The 21,031-nt window shown below is 43.9% G+C and overlaps 1 protein-coding gene across 2 annotated transcripts in view; it reads right to left on the bottom strand.

Annotated features, from left to right (window-relative positions):
* The window catches only part of ankfy1 (ankyrin repeat and FYVE domain containing 1), a 105,997-nt gene that overhangs the window by 4,195 nt on the left and 80,771 nt on the right, over positions 1-21,031 (bottom strand). Inside the window, exons 18-24 of one of the 2 annotated variants that reach the window (XM_069884991.1) lie at positions 19,262-19,462; positions 14,097-14,273; positions 10,980-11,127; positions 8,036-8,126; positions 6,738-6,862; positions 3,962-4,108; positions 2,961-3,051 (exon numbers count right to left, since the gene is read on the bottom strand). In XM_069884991.1, the coding sequence (XP_069741092.1) occupies positions 2,961-3,051; positions 3,962-4,108; positions 6,738-6,862; positions 8,036-8,126; positions 10,980-11,127; positions 14,097-14,273; positions 19,262-19,462 (980 nt within the window). Of the gene's footprint in view, positions 1-2,960; positions 3,052-3,961; positions 4,109-6,301; positions 6,396-6,737; positions 6,863-8,035; positions 8,127-10,979; positions 11,128-14,096; positions 14,274-19,261; positions 19,463-21,031 lie in introns of those variants that run through there. The other variant, XM_069884993.1, reaches the window with a different exon arrangement.

Raw genomic sequence — 21,031 nt, 5'->3', positions numbered from 1 at the left:
TCCGCCTCTTCACCACCTCCACCCCTTTTTTTCCATTATTGTTTTTTTTAAGTTTTCCTTTTTAATCTCAATATATGACAACGCACTTAAGACATGAAATACAACAATTCCCACAACCCTTGAACCCCAAATGAATCTCCCCTCCTTGGATTCCCCCTTGTTGCTTGACGGCAACTCCCCTTTCCATTCAGTTTGCGAACTTACTCGCAAGCGTCAACCGATTTTGCAGTGACCATTATTCTCTCCCCCCCAGCCCCCCCCAGAGAACACTATTTTCCTATACTTATAACAAAGCTCTCGTTTTCCCCTTCTCTTATCCATCTTTAAATCTTTATATATACATTATCTTTACTTTATATTTTTACATATTTTTGTATATTTTCTTGTCACTCCTCCTCCTCTCTTCTCCTGTCCTGCAAATGTTCAGCAAATTCTTGGGCCTTCTTTGGTCCAAGAGCAGTCTATTCCTTTTCCCAGGAATAATTTGAGTACTGCTGGATGTCTTAATATAAAGTTATAACCTTTCTTTCATAAGACTGTTTTCACCGTTTTGATTTCCTTCCTCTTCTTTAAAAGTTCAAAGCTTATGTCTGGGTAAAAAAATATTTTTTTGTCCTTGATATTCCAACGGCTTATTGTCTTCTCTAATCTTCTTTCTTGCCTGCTCCAGTATGTTTTCTCTTGTCGTATATCTTAGAAATTTTACCAATATGGATCTCGGTTTTTGATGTGGTGGCGATTTCGGTACTAGCGCTCTATGCGCCATTTCGATTTCTATTTCTTCATGTGAATCTGTTGTTATTCCCAACAGCTTCGGGATCCATCCTTTCATAAATTCCTTCACATCTGACCCTTCTTTGCCTTCTTTCAAGCCCACTATTTTTATGTTGTTTTGCCTACTGTAGTTTTCCAATACTTCAATTTTTTGTGACAATAAATCGTGTCTCTTTAATTTTTTTTCCACTTTCTTCCAACTTCCCTCTTAAATCATTTATCTCCACTTCTACAGCAGCTTCTCGTTCCTGCACATTTTCTACTCTTTTCCCTATTTCAGTCATGACCAACTCTAAGCTTTGCATTCTGTCTTCAGCTCTTTTCATTTTTCTTTTGATTGAACTAAATTCCACCAATAGCCATTCTTTTAACGACCTCATTTGTTCTTCAAAAAAGGCTTTATCTAAATTTTGTCCTTCTATTTTACCTTCTTTCCTTTGAAATTCTTGGTCTTCCTCCTCTTCTTCTGTGTCTGTATCTATGTCTGAGTCATCTTCTTCTCTTCTCTGTATCTGTGTATCTTCATCCTTCTCTGGTGAGCTGCTTCTGTATCCATTCTGCCTCCCGCTGCAGGTCGTCCCGCTGCTGGGCCCCCCGCTGCAGGTCGACCCGCTGCAGGTCGACCACTGGGCCTCCTGCCGCAGGTCATCCCCCTGCTGGTCGCCCTGTTGCTGCTCACCCTCTTCCAGCCTTTCATTTTCTTTCTCACCACTCTTATTTTTTTTCTTGTTTACTTCCCCAGCCGAACGCCCCGATACTGGCCATCTCTCAGCTGGCTGCTCCCCAGCTGAGTCTCCCTCCCGCCGGCGTTAACCTTTTCTTTTACTTGCGCAATCTGCATCTCTTCACACATGCGCACCTCTTCTTGGCTCTGAGAGCCATTTTTGAAGTCCGCCGGTCGCTCCTCTGGGGACTCGCCAACATCGGAGATCAGCCGTCCCTCTCCATGGAGGCTCTCTGCTCCGACGTGCAGGTAAGGCCTTCTTCTTCCTTCTCCAGTGACTTTCCTTCTTCCCTTTTCTCAGTAATTTTTACTTTTTCGCTTTTGGGTGCCATCTTCTGTCTCTTCTCTTTATCTTCTTGTATTTCATGTTTATTGAGCTCTTTTTTCACACTTTTTTTCTTTTCTCTGGAGAGGGCTGGTTCCACCCGACCAGCCACCACACCATCACGTGACTCCCCCAAGTTTGCAGGTTTTTAATGGTCCAAATGGCAATTTAAATTGATTCAGAGTAACAAGTTAGGAATCTGGTAATCATTTTCAGTTCTACACTTCATAGTTAACAATTTTATAGATTTGTTTAGTCTATTCAAAACTGTTGGCTGCAAACTATATTAACCAGCTAATGTTGTAACCAGATCTAGGTGATTCAGCCCCGGTGCATTTAACTGCATATGGCACTGAAAGTAACATTTCCTGGATACAAGGACAGCAGATGCTGGAAAACTGGAGCAACAGAAAATGCTAGAGCGGCCACTGAGGGGCCCCGACCAGTAACCCCCCAACATGGAGGGCCTTCCATGTAATCCCCCCATGGAAGGCTTTCCATGAATGCTGACTGACCCACGCTTTATCCCTTTGATTTACATTGCACTTGGTGTTAATTTAATTTTTAAAATCTAATTTAGACGTACAGCACAGTGACAGGCCCTTTCGGCTCAATTTACCTACAACCCTCGGTATGTATTTTTGAATGGTGGAAGGAAACTGGAACCCCCAGGGAAACTCCCCGCAGACCTGGAGAGAACATACAAACTCCTTAGAGACAGCACAGGACTCGAACCCCGGTCCTGATCACTGGCGCTGTAACAGCGTGCTATATGTTAACCGTGCCTTTCCAGAATTCTCCCACCCACCTGTAACCCTCTTTGGATTTGGCACAATACCAGGGTTGCAAACTGCAACTGAACAGTTCTTTCCCCAGTACTGGTGCCTGTGCACCATGCATTGAAAGTTTTCCTAAGCTAATTTGTATGTATCCCCTTGACCATTGATCATTGAGCATGTAGTGGTGAGGAGATTATAGACATAGGATTCCTACTCCTATGCTATAAATGCAGAATAATCAGACTGGTATACAATCTATTGTCCATTAATGTTGTGAAATTTAAAAAAAAACAAATTGAAACATTAAGTTCAATTAATCCTGTCAAACACTTGCTATGGAGTTCAAAAGAAAACTTACCAATGGTGTTTCCGCATGGTGACCCCAAACTTGGAAACGCACTCAAAGCAGTTGGATCCATCACACCATGGAGGCTCCTTGGACAGCATGTCTGAAATAACATTTCAAAATCAGGAACTGGGTGGTATTCAAGGTTACCTTGTGGAATTTCCATTCTCATTCCTTTCCCCCAATACAAATCTTTTTCGTCACGGTTTGTTGACACCGAAGGACTTGGTGCCAAGTGACAAACAAATCAGAGTTGCTGGCCAGGGGAGAGAGTGAATTGCAGGTCCCGAGAGAAAAAGATGGCAATGAGACCGATGGAATTGCTCTGGTGGAATTTGGGCCAAATGGCCTGTGATGACAAACAATAATCATAAGATGTTTCACTACCCAGAATTGACCCAGCGACATGAAAATTTGCATGCTGAAGACAAAGTCACATTGAGGACTTGGTGCTTCCCCTCAAACATGTCACAGTCCTATTTTCACTGGATCTATCCCTCCTGTTGGATGGTGTCATTTGGTACAGCTCTGTAGTACGCTAGGTAAACAAGCTACAGGTTCGGGGCTAGTGCGGCACCCAAAAGTGCTGCAGAAACTCAGCAGGTCATACAGCATCCAGTGGAAGTAAATGGTCTCCCATATTTCAGGTCTGATTCCTTCATTGAGGAGAAAAACAAGTAGACTGTAACCACACTCGACTGAGATGGGTTGAATTTGAGGTGGATCACACGTTAGCAAGGATGACAGGGGAAGCCTTTATAATATCTGACATTCACACCAGTTTGTGGGAATATAGCTTTTTCCCATGGTTGAAACAGATTATTATGTGCTGTGCACCAGAGAAACTGTTTCGTCAGGTTGTATTTGTACAGTCAGATAATAATAAATTTCAACTTGAAATGCCAACAGGTTGAATGAAAATCAGATTGCCCACTACTGATCACTCTGTTCAGCTTTTAAACTGCACATCCACATACAAAATAAGAGGCCAACCTCTGCCTTGCTGTGGTTACCTAGAAGCCGGAAGAGCAGTTGCTTTGTGGCCACCTGGTAATTGAATATGTTGACCCCCTGGTTGTTGTTGACTCCAAGACGGGCTCCAGCTCGCACAATGGCTCGGCACAGATTGGCGTTTCCCTTCATGTAGGCCAAGAGCAAGACTGCCAAGGAAATGGCCAGGGGTTAAATCAATACTGACACACTCAACATCTGATTTAACACACGTACAATGTAAAAGCAACAGGAGGAGCATCATCACTTCCCCCCCACAAAAATGGAATAATCCAAGGCTCTCTTTGGCTAGAATCTGTGTTAAACTACCATGTGTTCCATGAGCATCTGCTTCATCGGGGCCCCATTTCCTGCTAAATAACCTGCTGGAGAAACTCTCCTTCATCCACCTGACCCCCTTTCTTGTCTTGCACTCTCCCTCGGTCTGGCATCTGCCAGCCTCCTCCCTGGGTCCAGCAATCTCCCAGGAGCCCCTGTCCAGTTCCTCCTTCCCACTTGGTCCTCTTTGCACTAATGTTTCTCTCTGCATTTCCAGTCTCGATTTCGATGAAGGAATCCCTTCTCAGAATGTTGACCATTCTTTCTCCCATGGAAGTAAATCGTGAAAATCTGTAGACACCGTGGTTGAAGGAAAAACACAAAATACTGGAGAAACTCACCTGGTCAAACAGTTATGTAGCAAAGGCAAAGATACAGAACTGACATTTCGGACTTCATCAAGGTATGAGAGAATGTCAGTAGGCATCCGAACAAAAGGATTGGGGGGGTGGGGGGATGTAGGTGGAGAAGGGAGGAAGGGGACAGCAGTGATCGGGGGAGGATGGATGGCTGGGATGGTGGAGGGGGAATGGAAGGGTAAGAACTGGAAAGGTTGGGGGAGGAGGGAAAGGCAAGCAGGTTAGTTAAAAAAAAAGTAAATGTTCATGCTATCTGGCTGGAGGGGGCCCAGATGGAAAATACAGTGTTGTTCCTCCAATCTGTGGGTGGTCAGGGTGGGACAGTACATGAGGCCAGAGACAGACATGAATGTGGGAGTATGACTCAGAATTGATATGGAAATGTTTCCCACCACTAGACACATTTTCCCTTCTCCTCCCCTCTCTGCCTTCCTTGAGGACCACTACCTCTGTGATTCCCTCATGCACTTATCCCTCTCCACCTATCGCACCCCCCCCCCATGGCCAAATCTTTTTGTTCGGGCACCTAACGAACTTCCTCCATACCTTAATTAAGGGCTCAAGCCTGAAATGTTGGTTCTGTATTTTTACCGTTGCTCCATAAAGGAGACTGTTTGACCTGCCGAGCTTCTCCAGCATTTTATAACCATAACCATTTACGAGTGGCAACAGGCCACGTCGGCCTTTCGAGTCCGCACCGGTTCACTAGAACAACTCCACTAGGTCAAACCTCCCGCTCTCCGCCAATAACACTCCAACCCCCTCACCTCCATGTACACATCCAACTTTATATAACCATATAACCATTTATGGAGCGGAAACAGGCCATGTCAGCCTTTCGCCATTGATTTTGTTTTTCTATTTTCCCATGAATGCTACTCGACCTACCGACTTCCTGCATCGTTCCTGAGTCCAGTGTCTGTGAAATTCCATGTTACGGGACATGACCCATTAACAAAATAGAATTAAATAACATGGAAGATGGCCCTTCTGCCCACAACCACCGTCAAGCAATATAGAAAGGGTGGCACCATGCCACCTATCTGGCTGCACTACCAGATGACGCAAAGCAGAGCTTCAACAGCTGCAACAAATGATCAGTTCTGCACAGGCTGATCAAACTGGAAACTAATGAGCAGTGGGTAATTTTTTTAATGCAAACATGGAGGCCACCTAGTAACCTGCCATGGGTTCAACAGCACAGAGGGTCTCGTACTTGGAGCAAGAGAGATGTTATTTATACAGTGGACAAGTAAATCCCAGTCTATTCTAATTTTTTTTACATTTTAAATTTTTTATCAATACAGTTCTGGCCCATTAAACATGTCCCACACAACTAACCTACCAACCCCATATATTCTGGAGGGTGGGAGGTACCTGAAGCATCCCAAGAAAACCCACTCAGCTGTAATTAGGCAACAACCCCTTCAATTTAGTTTTCAAATATCATCTTCCCCCCAATTCATATTCCCACATCACAGAAAAACATGGTCCCACTGTGACTAAATGATCTTCCCTAACCCTTCCAGTCCTTCCGAAGCCATGCTTCCTACAGGAGGACAAGACAGCAATTCTCAGCTCACCAAACAGATAAGAGAATCAGAAGATCACGAATGGCCAGGACACCTCCAACTTTAAGAGAAGGGAGGGTGGCAATTCCAGCTCAGTGGCTCCTTGAAAAATTCAATAAAGATTCAGGAATTGGGAAGAAAATCCAAAACTTGCCAGGGGCCACATCGTGAATCTCATTAACTGAAAACTGAGGAAGGAAAAAAAATTCAGTAACCCTAAAGCAACATGTATAATAAAACACAGTAAAACTCCAATAATTTGGTCTTCGACTCTGCAAAAATACTGGTGGCTCAGCATCTGCCTCACTGTAGCCCCATTTCCCGCGTCCCCTCACTTGGGACTCCCAGTTCCTGCCCTCCCCTGAACTAAGGTCATTGGAGAACAACATTACAGCACCATCTAAAAACACTAAGTATATCAGGGTATAAAGGACAACCACAGTTCCAGTGCAGCAGCTGATCAGAATTTTACCGTAGCTGTACTCAATTTTCCCAGGAGGGGATTTTTACCAGTGTAACCTGTGTTCTACCTGTGTTTCCTTCAGCATCCGGCTTATCCAGGGGGTAGTCAGACATGCATTCCAAGAAGAGTTCAAAGATAGTGGCTGCATTCTCTTTCCCATAATGTCCCAGGACGTGCATAGGTGACTGCCCTCTGCAGAGAAAGGAGAAGAATACACATAGCAGCAACTAGCAGGATAATTCAGGTGGTTTGACACTGAATTGCCAACAATATTTGCAGGTTAACAAGTTTGTACAACTTCCTTTAAGTAAATCAGCATCTTACAAATAACAGCAAATTAAAAAGCATCCAGGATCTTTTCTTGACGGGATATAGACATTGCTGGAGGCCAAGGGCAGGTTGCTGTCTCTAGAATACTGCTGTTGCAAGGCACAGGTGGGAAATGCCTCATATGGTTGGGGAGGGCAACCTGCTGCTGGAGAGTGGCTTGAGCCGAGCTTGATTCTGGCCCAGCACCACAGCCAGGATGTCAACACGCATCCAATGCTCTCAGCCACTTGTTCACTCCAGGTGGAATAGAATTTGTCGAATACTACATTCTGAAATGGCAGGTTCTAAAGGAAAAGGCAGGACTGATAATGCACCAGGAGTTTCTGGCTAGTAAAAATGGTTTCAAGCAGTAGTTCTCAATCTTTTTCTTTCCACTCACATCCACTTTAAGAAAACCCTATGCCATCGGGGCTCTTAAGGGATTGCTTAAGGTGGGATGTGAGTGGGAAAGGAAGGTTGAGAACCACTACTCTAGACCCAATTGTTACTGAAATATTTTGCTTGAGAAAAATTGTCATTGGCCCATTTCCTTTGGAGTTATGAATCTGTGCACATAATGAGGCAATTAGGTACGATTAAAACAATGGTTTACAATCTTTTTCTTTCCACCCACATGCCACCTTAAGCAATCCCTCACTAATCACAGAGCACTGATGGCATAGGGATTACTTAAAGTGGATGTGAGTGGAAAGAAAAAGGTTGAGAACCACTGGCTTAAATTATTGCCTAGTTTAATATTCAGCACGCGTGCAATCCTTTGTCATTGATTCACCAGGTTAGTGTCTTAATTGTATCAATCCAACAAAGAATGGTTGACAATTGCTCAGACCAATTAATCAAACACCGCATTACCGCACAACAACAAGGAAGTTAAAAGCTGTAATTTGGCTAAATTGCTTAAGTAACCAAGACAGATGTGTCAAACCGTTTTAGGTTAATGGAATCATTTGTATCAATTGAAAAGGTGAAGAGACATGCCAATTCCACTCTTCCTGTCCAACCCCCTTCCCCATGCCTCAACCCAACTAATCGTACCTTAGATTGAAAACTTCAGCATCCACACTGCACTCAGTGAGGAGAACACGCACTACACTGAGGCGTCCATGCATAACTGCCAGGTGAAGTACTGCAAAAAAAAAAACAGCCAGCTAGATTAATGCAGCTACCAGAAAGCCTACACCCTGCTGAGGTGGCAGCTGCCATATATATTCGTCTAAAAGTCAATCCCTTGTAAAAGTCGGCCCAATATTTTTGGCCAAAAAATCTAGAATTTTCCATGCATCTCATGTAAAGGTTGACCCTAATCTCTCACCTTGCCCCCAGCCGCCCGCAGACCGGAGCTCTCGATCCCCTGGTTGCTGCAGGCCAGAGTTCCCAATGTGGATTTACCACCTGGGCCCAGCCGCCCACAGACTTGAATTCCCAACGCTGCAGATACTTACTGCACAGGTACCAGCATTCATGCTGACTCTTGCCAGTTCCCTCAGCAACCTCAGCCTTCACAAGGCTGACACCGCTGCTGGATCCCACAGGCTATCCACCCCACTCCTTACCCTATCCTCTCACATCCCTCCCTACTCAACCTCTATCTCCTCCTTTGAGCTCCCCCTTTCTTACCAACCCTTTGTGTTTTTCCTTCAATCACACTGTCTGCAGACTTTTGCATTTCACTGTTGTGGAATTTGTTCCATGGTAGGACGTGTGTTTTGATGCACTTTCATTTGTTGTGTTTTTGTTCTTCATTCATTTCTGCTACTTTTACGGTATTTTGGATTCTAATGTGAATTTCAGCCCCTTCAAAGGAGTAATTTTAATTTTTAACATTAAAAAATGATCCAGCAAATTTATGTTCACACAAGTATAATTGGCAAATTCCCTACTCCTGCAACCCAAGGTCCTTCAGTACATCGTCAAAATTGTTTTCAAAAATCGCTGAACTTGAAATACAGAGGTCAAATCCAGCTGGAAGTAACAGATCCTCAGTTACTCAGTGACTTGCATTAGTTTAAAGTGATCAGTACTGTAATAATTTTAAACCAGAGAGGGCAATGGAAAATCTGTCATTTATAGTAAAACCACTTTTGATCTCTATTAGGGGCAGCAGCCTTTCTAAAGTTTCCTTTCCATTGATCATTAATCTCCCACAACATCCCCCCCACCCTCCCAAAATGCAATAGCACTTTACCCAGAATTGAAGAGCAGGACTGCTAAGCAACCAGATGAACAAGGACAAGAGATTACATGACAGTACAAATCTTCACTCACTGGATGGGATTGTTCACAAGCTGGAGAGAGGGATGCTTATGGGCCTGGACTGCATTTCCTTCTTGAAGGGACAGAAGTTAACCTGACATTTCTAAATCATGCACCACTGGTTTCATGGATACAGAGTTTCATGGTTCTGATGCTAGCATTTTTCTTTATCTTTTAAATCTGAAATTTAAACTTCAATCTGCCAACTGCTTTGTCGGGAATTCAGACATGTTTCCAAACCAATGGTTCAGAGGTCTGGGTCCTGATCAGTACTTAACATTTTAAATTGAACCCTCACTTGCTCTCGAGTACATCCTAAAGCCTTTGACAAAAGTTATGGTTAAATACCAATATCTCAAATAAACATGACCCAGTTCTCAAGTTTCCTTGTACAAATGTTACAATGGGAGCCAAGAAACATGTAATAATAGATCTGCTTCCTTGTATTCTAGCTGAATGTGCATCCCATTACTCAATAACGTGCCTTTAGCAACCTAGCCCCCCATAATAATGAATCTCTTCCTCTATCTCACCACCCCCCCCAAACCAGAGGTTTCTTTGCTCAAGCTTCTGATTGCATATGGTTTGCCGTTTCGTGAGTATATTCCCTGGAAATGCCTAGGGAATAACTGCCCTGTTATGGCTTTACACATTTATTGCTGGCTCCTGCATTGGGGATGGCAAAGTAGTTTAGAAAATAATATTTTAAAACTTGCCACTTTCAAACTGAAGGAACAGCACCTTATGCTCCATCAGAGCACTCTCCAATCAGATGGCATCAATATCAACTCCAGTGTTGGTTAAACCCCTCTCTGGTCGCTCTTTCCCTATCCCTCGGTCTCCTTTCCTCCCCACCCCCTTCCCTTCCTATCAGAGAGCCAGCCTTTGCGCCCTCTCCACTGATCACTTCTCAGCTTTCTCTTCTACCCGCTCACCTCTATCTACCTCTTACCTGTTAGCCTGTGCTCCTCTCCCCCTCCTGTATCCACCACTTACCTGTTGGCCTGTGCTCCTCCCACTACCTGTATCCACCTCTTACCTGTTAGCCTGTGCTCCTCCCCCCACCTGTATCCACCTCTTACCTGTTAGCCTGTGCTCCTCCCCCACCTGTATCCACCTCTTACCTGTTAGCCTGTGCTCCTCCCCCCACCTGTATCCACCTCTTACCTGTTAGCCTGTGCTCCTCCCCCCACCTGTATCCACCTCTTACCTGTTAGCCTGTGCTCCTCCCCCTATCTGCATCCACCTCTTACCTGTTAGCTTGTGCTCCTCCCCCATCTGTATCCACCTCTTTTCCTGTTAGCCTGTGCTCCTCCCCCCACCTGTATCCACCTCTTAGTTCAAGCCTATGCTCTTCCCCACCTTTTTATTCAGCCTGCTGTCTAATTTGACACTCTTGAAAGGTTCAGGCCCAAAGCATCTACTGCTTTTCAAATTTAAATGTTCAATTTAAACATACAGTGCAATTACAGGCCATTTCGGCCCACACGCACAGTCCCTGGGCAAAGGCCATGCAGACACGGGGAAAACCTTACAGACAGGGTGGGTTTCGAACCCTGGTCCTGACTGCTGCACTGTAACAGTGTTGCACAAACTGCCCTTTTGACCCTGTATGACCTGCTGAGTTTCTACAGCACTTTTGTGCTTTGTACGAGTTCCCCAGCGTCTGCAGACTTTCTTGTTTACCTTCCTGCAGCCAGTGTGAAATCATTGCAAAGTCTGTTACCGTTGTTCCCGTTCTCATCAACCGCCGCGAATTCTATGCCATTCTCCAGCAACACGGAACAGATGGTCGGTAGGTCCTGCTGAGAGGCAAGGTGGAGGGCTGTCTGGCGATGTTTCGTCAGCTCATTCACTTTGGCCCCTGCGAGCAGCTGAAAGGTGAGATTTGGGTGAGAGATTGTGTGTTAATCAGATCTTGACTGAATTTTGCTTGGTTGCAAAGTCTACAACTAGACCATCCAATCCTGCCAGATGGCCAACATCTAGTTATCATGTTCTTAAAGCACAAGGCAAGTTATGAACACAGGTTGGCTAGTACCAATAGCAATAGTGAATTGAAACACTTGATTGCATAACGTGTTGCCACAATGTCAAGTGGAAAGCAGTGGGCAGGTATCCTCCAGGTTGGGGCCACACAGAAAAAACCGCATGGCATGAGTAATCTGTTCAAAGCAAAACACTGTAGTATAAGTTTCATTCAAGATCAGGAAATGGTAGGATGCAGAATGTGAGGACAGGCATGAGAGAAACGTGAGAAAACTAGGTTTCCAGAGATTTGTTTTCCTGCACTCTGAGCAGATTTGAAAACGTCACTAGTTACAATTCAGATTTCAACTTTCAAGATCCTGGGATGCTCCAAAATACTTCAAGGGTTCTAAAGTGTAGTCCCTGCCATACTGTGGGAAATTCAAAGCCAATTTACACTCGGCAAGTTTCCTTTCACAGGAGACATTTCCTCAATTCTGGTATTCAGCAATATGTTTATTAATTTATTCAGACATGCAGGATGACAACAGGCCATTTCGGCCCATAAGTCTGTGCTGCCCAATTACATCAGAATGACCTATAAAATGTTTTGAACAGTGGGAGGACACCAGAGTCCCCGGGGAAAACCTTCACGGACACGGGGAGAACATACAAACTCCTGACAGACACCGTGGGAATCAAACCCTGGTCCCTTGCTGGCTTACAATGAAGGGGCAACACACCTTTCATCTTTTTTAATTGCTATTAAACCAACACATTAAATGTCAGTGATTTAAGTAACAAGGTCAGCAGGTCCATCCAAATACCAACACCACCTCCGTTTACTATTTAAGTGACAAGGTCCATCCAAATACCAACATCACCTCCGTTTACTATTTAAGTGACAAGGTCCATCCAAATACCAACATCACCTCCGTTTACTATTTCAGTGACAAGGTCAACCCAAATACCAACACCACCTCTGTTTACTATTTAAGTGACAAGTTCCATCCAAATACCAACACCACCTCCGTTTAATATTTAAGTGACAAGGTCCATCCATATACCAACATCACCTCCGTTTACTATTTAAGTGACAAGGTCCATCCAAATACCAACATCACCTCCGTTTACTATTTAAGTGACAAGGTCCATCCAAATACCAACATCACCTCCGTTTACTATTTAAGTGACAAGTTCCATCCAAATACCAACATCACCTCCGTTTACTATTTCAGTGACAAGGTCCACCCAAATACCAACACCACCTCTGTTTACTATTTAAGTGACAAGTTCCATCCAAATACCAACACCACCTCCGTTTAATATTTAAGTGACAAGGTCCATCCATATACCAACACCACCTCCGTTTACTATTTAAGTGACAAGGTCCATCCAAATACCAACATCACCTCCGTTTACTATTTAAGTGACAAGGTCCATCCAAATACCAACATCACCTCCGTTTACTATTTAAGTGACAAGTTCCATCCAAATACCAACATCACCTCCGTTTACTATTTAAGTAACAAGGTCCATCCAAATACCAACATCACCTCCGTTTACTATTTAAGTGACAAGGTCCATCCAAACACCAACACCACCTCCGTTTACTATTTAAGTGACAAGGTCCATCCAAATACCAACACCACCTCCATTTACTAATTAAGTGACAAGGTCCATCCAAATACCAACACCACCTCCGTTTACTATTTAAGTGACAAGGCCCATCCAAATACCAACACCACCTCCGTTTACTATTTAAGTGACAAGGTCCATCCAAATACCAACATCACCTCCGTTTACTATTTAAGTGACAAGGTCCATCCAAATACCAACATCACCTCCGTTTACTATTTAAGTGACAAGGTCCATCCAAATACCAACATCACCTCCGTTTACTATTTAAGTGACAAAGTCCATCCAAATACCAACATCACCTCCGTTTACTATTTAAGTGACAAGTTCCATCCAAATACCAACATCACCTCCGTTTACTATTTAAGTAACAAGGTCCATCCAAATACCAACATCACCTCCGTTTACTATTTAAGTGACAAGGTCCATCCAAACACCAACACCACCTCCGTTTACTATTTAAGTGACAAGGTCCATCCAAATACCAACACCACCTCCATTTACTAATTAAGTGACAAGGTCCATCCAAATACCAACACCACCTCCGTTTACTATTTAAGTGACAAGGCCCATCCAAATACCAACACCACCTCCGTTTACTATTTAAGTGACAAGGTCCATCCAAATACCAACATCACCTCCGTTTACTATTTAAGTGACAAGGTCCATCCAAATACCAACATCAGCTCCGTTTACTATTTAAGTGACAAGTTCCATCCAAATACCAACATCACCTCCGTTTACTATTTAAGTGACAAGGTCCATCCAAATACCAACATCACCTCCGTTTACTATTTAAGTGACAAGGTCCATCCAAATACCAACACCACCTCCATTTACTATTTAAGTGACAAGGTCCATCCAAATACCAACATCACCTCTGTTTACTATTTAAGTGACAAGGTCCATCCAAATACCAACACCACCTCCGTTTACTATTTAAGTGACAAGATCCATCCAAATACCAATACCACCTCCCTTTACTATTTTTCTGAAACAACATTGAATGTGTACACTCTGGTCCAACCCCAATTAAAGGTAAACTGATAGTCTTCCATAGAATATCCTACTTCCCTCCTAAAATATACCTAGTAGTTTTTTTTACACGTATCTTCCTTTAGAAACTACTATATTCATTCATCAAGCATGAATGGTAAAATAAGCCAAGAACAATGCCGGCGGGACAGGGATAACCCAGTGAATCTCACTGGTTGTCCATCTTTTGCCTGACTCTTACCAGATTCCGGACGATTATTTCAGATCCTGCCTGTACGGCCAAGTGTAATGGTGTCAGCTTGGATGAATCCTGGACTCGTGAGTTCACGTTGGCCTGCACACTGATCAGGAATAGAACACTCTCAATGTCAGAGTTCTGGACAGCGATGTGAAGAAAATTCCTCCCCTTGTTATCAATCTGAAGGATCAAAAGGAAAGGAAGACTTACCGTGGCATACAACTCAGTGAACATCACACACAACACTAGCACTGTAAACCATCAAGGACAATATCAGGTTCACCACTAAAACAGAACAAGATCAGTTCATTTTAACACAAAATCGTTTACCTGACAAACTTACAGGCTCGAGTTGTAATATTACTTGAAATGTTTTTCCTCCAGACAGCAGTCAAGGGATTCACACCAGGCTGGAGACTGGCTCAAGGGGTACCAAGTATCAGGAGCGAGATGTGAAAGGGTGCTGAGGACACTGAAAGGTTTCTGATCGTGTTGGAGATTTGGATATGTAGCTTTGGCTGCTGATGGTTTGGACTGGAGCCTGTGTGGCTGCAGGAGCACTGGAGGTGAATCCATGGACCCTCAAGAACTCTGGGGTGGGGGGGGGGGGGGGGGGAAGACTCTATTTTCCTTCTCTTTTTTTCTGACTGCAAGGGAGCTTCAGGCAATTTCTGCCGATGGCGAATCTCTGCCTTATTACAGACAAAAGCAAATTCTGTGTAGTATTGCACTATGACATGACAATCTTGTAATTTTGAATTACAATGGGATGAGCCAGGAACTAGGGAAAGTAAATTGGGAACAGATGTTCTCAGGAGAAAGCTCAGAAGTAATGTGGAGGACACATGGGGTTCTTGGATAGGTTTGTCCCACTGAGAGGAAAAAGGAGGTAGGAAATGTGAACTGTGGTTGATCAAACAGGTGAAGCAGCTGGTTAAGAAGAAGGAAGCTTATGGGCTCATGGGAAGTATATGGTAGTCAGGAAGGAGCTTAAAAGAGGACAGGAGAGCTAGAAGGGGGCATGAGAAGACCGTGGTAAATAGGATTAAGGAAAACTGATCCAAATCAATAGATCTCTCAAGGTTGAAAGGATAGTTAACATCCCATAGTCATGGGATGTTAGGCTTTACTAATCGGGGGATTGAGTTCAGAAGTTGTGAGGTAATGTTGTAGCTCAATAAATCTCTGGTGAGATCACACCAGTTTTGGTCACCTCATTATAGGAGAAGCTACAGAGAGGGTGTAAAGGAGATTTACCAGGATGTTGCCTGGATTGGAAAGTATGTGTTATGAGGAAAGGTTAGTCGAGTGAGGGCTTTTCTCTTTGGAGCGAAGAAGGATGAGAGGATGACCTAATAGAGACCTACAAGATTACAAGAGACAAAGATCACAGATACGTAGTCAGTCAGCACCACTTTCCCAGGACGGGAATAGCAAACACCAGAGGATATCAGTACAAAGTGAAGGGAGGAAAGTTTAGGGGAGGCACAAGGGTTACACACACACACACACACACACACACACACACACACGCACACATATATATAAACAAAAATATTATATATATACATTTGGATTGGCTTCGCGGACGAAGATTTATGGAGGGGTAATGTCCACGTCAGCTGCAGGCTCGTTTGTGGCTGACAAGTCCGATGCGGGACAGGCAGACACGGTTGAAAGGGAAAATTGGTGGGTTGGGGTTGGGTGTTGGGTTTTTTCTCCTTTGTCTTTTGTCAGTGAGGTGGGCTCTGCGGTCTTCTTCAAAGGAGGTTGCTGCCCGCCGAACTGTGAGGCGCCAAGATGCACGGTTTGAGGCGATATCAGCCCACTGGCGGTGGTCAATGTGGCAGGTACCAAGAGATTTCTTTAGGCAGTCCTTGTACCTCTTCTTTGGTGCACCTCTGTCTCGGTGGCCAGTGGAGAGCTCGCCATATAACACGATCTTGGGAAGGCGATGGTCCTCCATTCTGGAGACATGACCTACCCAGTGCAGTTGGATCTTCAGCAGTGTGGATTCGATGCTGTCGGCCTCTGCCATCTCGAGTACTTCGATGTTAGGGATGAAGTCGCTCCAATGAATGTTGAGGATGGAGCGGAGATAACGCTGGTGGAAGCGTTCTAGGAGCCATAGGTGAACAGGAGTGTGGGTATGACAACGGCTCTGTATACGCTAATCTTTGTGAGGTTTTTCAATTGGTTGTTTTTCCAGACTCTTTTGTGTAGTCTTCCAAAGGTGCTATTTGCCTTGGCGAGTCTGTTCCAAGTCTGCTCCAAGAAAAGTGCAGAGAACAAAACAAAGGACTCTACGTCACCTTTGTTGACCTCTCCAAAGCCTTCGACACTGTGAGCAGGAAAGGCTTTGGCAAATACTGGAGTGCCTCAGATGCCCCCCAAAGTTCCTCAACATGGTTATCCAACTGCATGAAAACCAACAAGGTCGGGTCAGATACAGCAATGAGCTCTCTGAACCCTTCTCCATTAACAATGGCGTGCAGCAAGGCTGCGTTCTCGCACCAACCCTCTTTTCAATCTTCTTCAGCATGATGCCGAAACAAGCCATGAAAGACCTCAACAATGAAGACGCTGTTTACATCCGGTACCGCACGGATGGCAGTCTCTTCAATCTGAGGCGCCTGCAAGCTCACACCAAGACACAAGAGCAAGTTGTCCGTGAACTACTCTTTGCAGACGATGCCGCTTTAGTTGCCCATTCAGAGCCAGCTCTTCAGCGCTTGACGTCCTATTTTGCGGAAACTGCCAAAATGTTTGGCCTGGAAGTCAGCCTGAAGAAAACTGAGGTCCTCCATCAGCCAGCTCCCCACCATGACTACCAGCCCCCCCACATCTCCATCAGGCACACAAAACTCAAAATGGTCAACCAGTTTGAAGAACATAACAGCACAGTACAGGCTCTATGTTCAAAAGTCAGTACTTGTTACAAAACTGATGCTTCACTAATGTCAGCATCAGAAACACAATTCAACTCTCAATGCTGGACATTTCAAAGTGTTTTCTAACCAGTGAAGACTTTTGCAACTATAATCACTATCGTGAAGGGTGAACAGAGCAGCTTATGCACAGCAAGTGAGAGACAAATAGACCCAAGGACTGTGGATTTATCTGCAATTCCTAAAAGGTTCTGTGGCATCTTTCATATCTGCCTGAGGAAACATCAGAAGATTCAGTTTAACTCTGGTTTGAAATCTCATCTTGAAGACTTCAAGTACATCCAAAGTGCAGCCCTACCCATGCTACACTGGGACTTCACCACAGAGCTTTAAGCTTGGCTAATCCCCACCAGCATTGCTAGATTTTACTAGTATAAATCTAAGTGGGGTTGTGTAAAGGGAAAGAGTTTAATCTGTGATGGAGAGCAGATTCCACCAAATGCAAAATATGGGAATTTAGTGAACTAGCAATAGATATTGCCAGGCATTCAAAACAAGAGGCATTAAAAAACTGCAACACTCAGAAATGAGTACAGATCTGGGAGAGAGTTACAATTAAATAAAAAGGCACAGCAAAACCTCATTCCTCAGTTACATGGCACTGGGCTTGCATCACACCAATACATTTACCTCTGAACCAAGGAAATAGAGGATCCAGTCCATGGTTGGCTCGATTGTACAGTCAGGATTGAACAGGAGATGATCCTGCAGTACGAGTGTATTCAGGAGCATAAGCTCATGAGTACAGGAATAGAAACAGGACAGGTGAATGCATGGCTGAAGGGGCACTTCAGGAGGGTGGAATTTGGATATCTGGATCACCGGTACCAGTTCTGGAGAAAATGGGACCTGTACGAGCAGGAAAGCTTGCACCTTAACCATAATTACTGGGAAATTTTCTGGGCAAGGTTCAAACTGAGATGAGAGGGTACAGGAGTTCAGAGTAGTTGATCAATTGGAGATAAATAGAGAAATGGGAGGGGATTGGGGACCAGCTCAGTCAGTGCAGCAATTCACATGATGCTACTACAATGCCAGCTTATCCAAGTTTGAATCCACTGCTGTCAGTAAGGGGTTTGTGCACTCTCCCTGAACCTGTTTGGATTTCCTCCAGGTGCTCCGGTTTCCTTCTACAATCCAAAGCCTTGATGGGTTAGTTGGTTAATTCACCACATGGGTATATTTAGGCAGCGCTGGCTCATGTCCAAAAGGGCCTGTTACCGTGCTGCATAACTAAATTAAAATGGAAGTCCGATGGGCAAAACAAGAGTATACGCATTCAAAGGTAAATTGCATGGAGTGTAATTAAAGTAGATGAACTCAATGCATTAATTAACACTGGTGGAAGTTCCGACAACTTACTTCCGAGCCGGATGCGTGAGAAGGCTTGGTAGGTTAAGTATAGGATCCAGATTCAAGATGTTTGCACGGGAACATGAACATTAACTGCATGTTTCAGATTCACTGAGTTAAAAGATTGCAAGGAATAGCTCAATACAGTCATTCTCAAATTACAGTCAAGAAACACAGATGGGTGCACTTTGCCACACTATACAGCAGAATTAAGTTTGATAATCAATTTTGGATTAAATTACTCCAGTTCAGAATTCCAACCTGAACATTCACTTCCAACAGTGAATAACCTGAGCCTTTACAAAGGAAAAACAATGAGCTAATGGAGATGCTCAGCTGACCAGACAGCATCTAGGGGCAGAAATCGCCAGACAACATTTTAGGTCGGGACCTTTTATCAAAACTAAGGTATAAAAGGTGATATTACATATATAAAAGCAGGAAGAAGCTGGAGAGGGGCCAAGAGGTGACAGGGCACAAGACCTAAGGCGTGAGAGGAAGTATGATGGGTAGAAGAAGAGACCACGACACAGAAAGGGAAGTTCAGGAGAAAAAAAATACAGGAGTAGGTAAGGATGAGATGGAAGCAGTTCCACTGTTTGTATCTTTACCTACTCCTGTAATATCCACAAACATTTCTTACCCTATATCCATGGTCTCTCCACTTCTCACTCCCTCTGTCTTGTCCCCTATCACCTCATGGTCCCTCCCTAGCTTTTTTCTCCTTTTATACACACAATATCACCTTTTACACACATTAAAGGGCCCTGACCCTCCAGCTGCTCATTGTTTGCTCAAGATTCCAGCATCTGCAATCTGTGTTTCTTTACAAAGGTAGTTGTATTATGGCAATTTCCTCTTTCTTGCCTGTTCAGCTGCTCCTGGCTCTCGTTTGAGGATAGACTCTGCTGCCTTGTTGTTCTTGTAGGTCATCGCGCAGGCGAAGGGAGTCAGTCCCTGACGATCCCGCACGTTTAACCGGATATCAGGATGTGAGATCAGAAGTTGAATTATGACACTATGCTGGTTGCTAATGGCAACATGAATTGGAGTTCTTCCCTCTGCATCCTAGTGAAGGCCAAAGGAACATTTAAATAAAACTTCCCTGCAATACTTGAATTTCTCAACAGAATTCCACAAACTACTATTACACAAATCTACTAAAATTATTTTTTTTGATATACTCACATAAATTATACAAGATTAAAATAATTTATATGCATTTAAGTTCTGGTATTCTATAGACTCCATCATTGGTTTTCACCTGGGGAATTCTTTGGCCCAGGTGCAATGGATACCATGTCCAAGTAGACATTCAGTCCAAGATTTTAATAGTTGTCACCAAGAACTGCTGGCATAGAGATTTAATCATTGGACAAATATTCTGTCTTTGATCCAGAAACCAACGATCTATATCACCCCATGTAGGGTGGCACTACTGGCCTAGTGGTTAGCACAACGCCTTTACAGCACCAGCAATTGAGACTGGACTGGGATTCGAGTCCTGCATTGTCTGCAAATGTCTGCATGTGTTTTCTCTGCGGGCTCTCACTGTTCAAAACTGTTCAAAACAAACCAGGGGTGTAGGTTAATGGGATGTAAATTGAGCACCACAAACTTGTCAGCCAAGTGGCTTGTAACAGTCTAAATTTAAAAAATGTAAATATTCAGATTTATTGTCAGAGAGCATACATGACATTACATACAACCCTGAGATTCTCTTTTCTTGAGGTTGAGGCAGAATTACCACTATTTGGGAGTGCAAAAATAAACTGTACACAGCATAAACATGTACACAAATAAAAGAACAGATAACGAATGTAAACAAGTTTGTTGTTGTGGAGTCTGATGGTGGAGAGGTAGTAACTGTTCCTGAACCTGGTGGGGCGAGTCTTGTGGCACCTAGACCTCTTTCCTGCTAGCAGCAGTGAGTACAGAGCGTGTGCTGGGTGGTGTGGGTCTTTGATGATTGCTGCTGCTCTCCGACGGCAGCGTTCCCTGTAGGTGTTCTTAATAGTGGGGAGGGCTGTGATGTCCTGGGCCGTGTCCACTCCTTTTTGGAGGGCTTTATGCTCAGAAGTATACGAGACCATGATGCACCTGGTCAACACACTTTCCACCACTCCTTCGTAGAGATTTGCCAGGATTTCTGGTGTTGTACCAAACCTCCTGAGGAAGTAGAGTCTCTGATGCTCTTTCTTCATGATGCCATTGGTGTGTTGGGCCCAGGAAAGATCCTCCAAAATAGTGACTCCCAAGAACTTAAATGTGCTCACCCTCTCCACCTCTGATTCCCCAATGTATAACTCTGGCTTTCCTTTCCTGAAGCCAACAATGAAGTAATTAAATACATATAGAAAAAAGTCAAACCCAATTAGTTATCAGATTGTTTTAAAAGCCCTTCTTGTTCATTGCTCTTTACCCATTAATCTATGAGCAACTCCAAACTCGGCAGTGAAGTCTGTGAAGTTATGGGGGCAATTACAGCAGGGAATAAATGCTAGTCTAGCCATCAGTAACCATATCCCACAAGTGAATGTCATATTTTTAAGGCAAAGAGCAAAAAATAGATTCAATTTAATTTGATGGGTGCACTTCACATTACCAAATACTTCAGTGCCCAAAACAAAGGAGTAA

This window comes from Narcine bancroftii, chromosome 6 (assembly GCF_036971445.1).
Source record: "Narcine bancroftii isolate sNarBan1 chromosome 6, sNarBan1.hap1, whole genome shotgun sequence".
NCBI lineage: Eukaryota > Metazoa > Chordata > Chondrichthyes > Torpediniformes > Narcinidae > Narcine > Narcine bancroftii.
The sequence above is the reverse complement of the archived record's forward strand: the minus strand, read 5'-3'. Positions and strand labels throughout refer to the sequence as shown.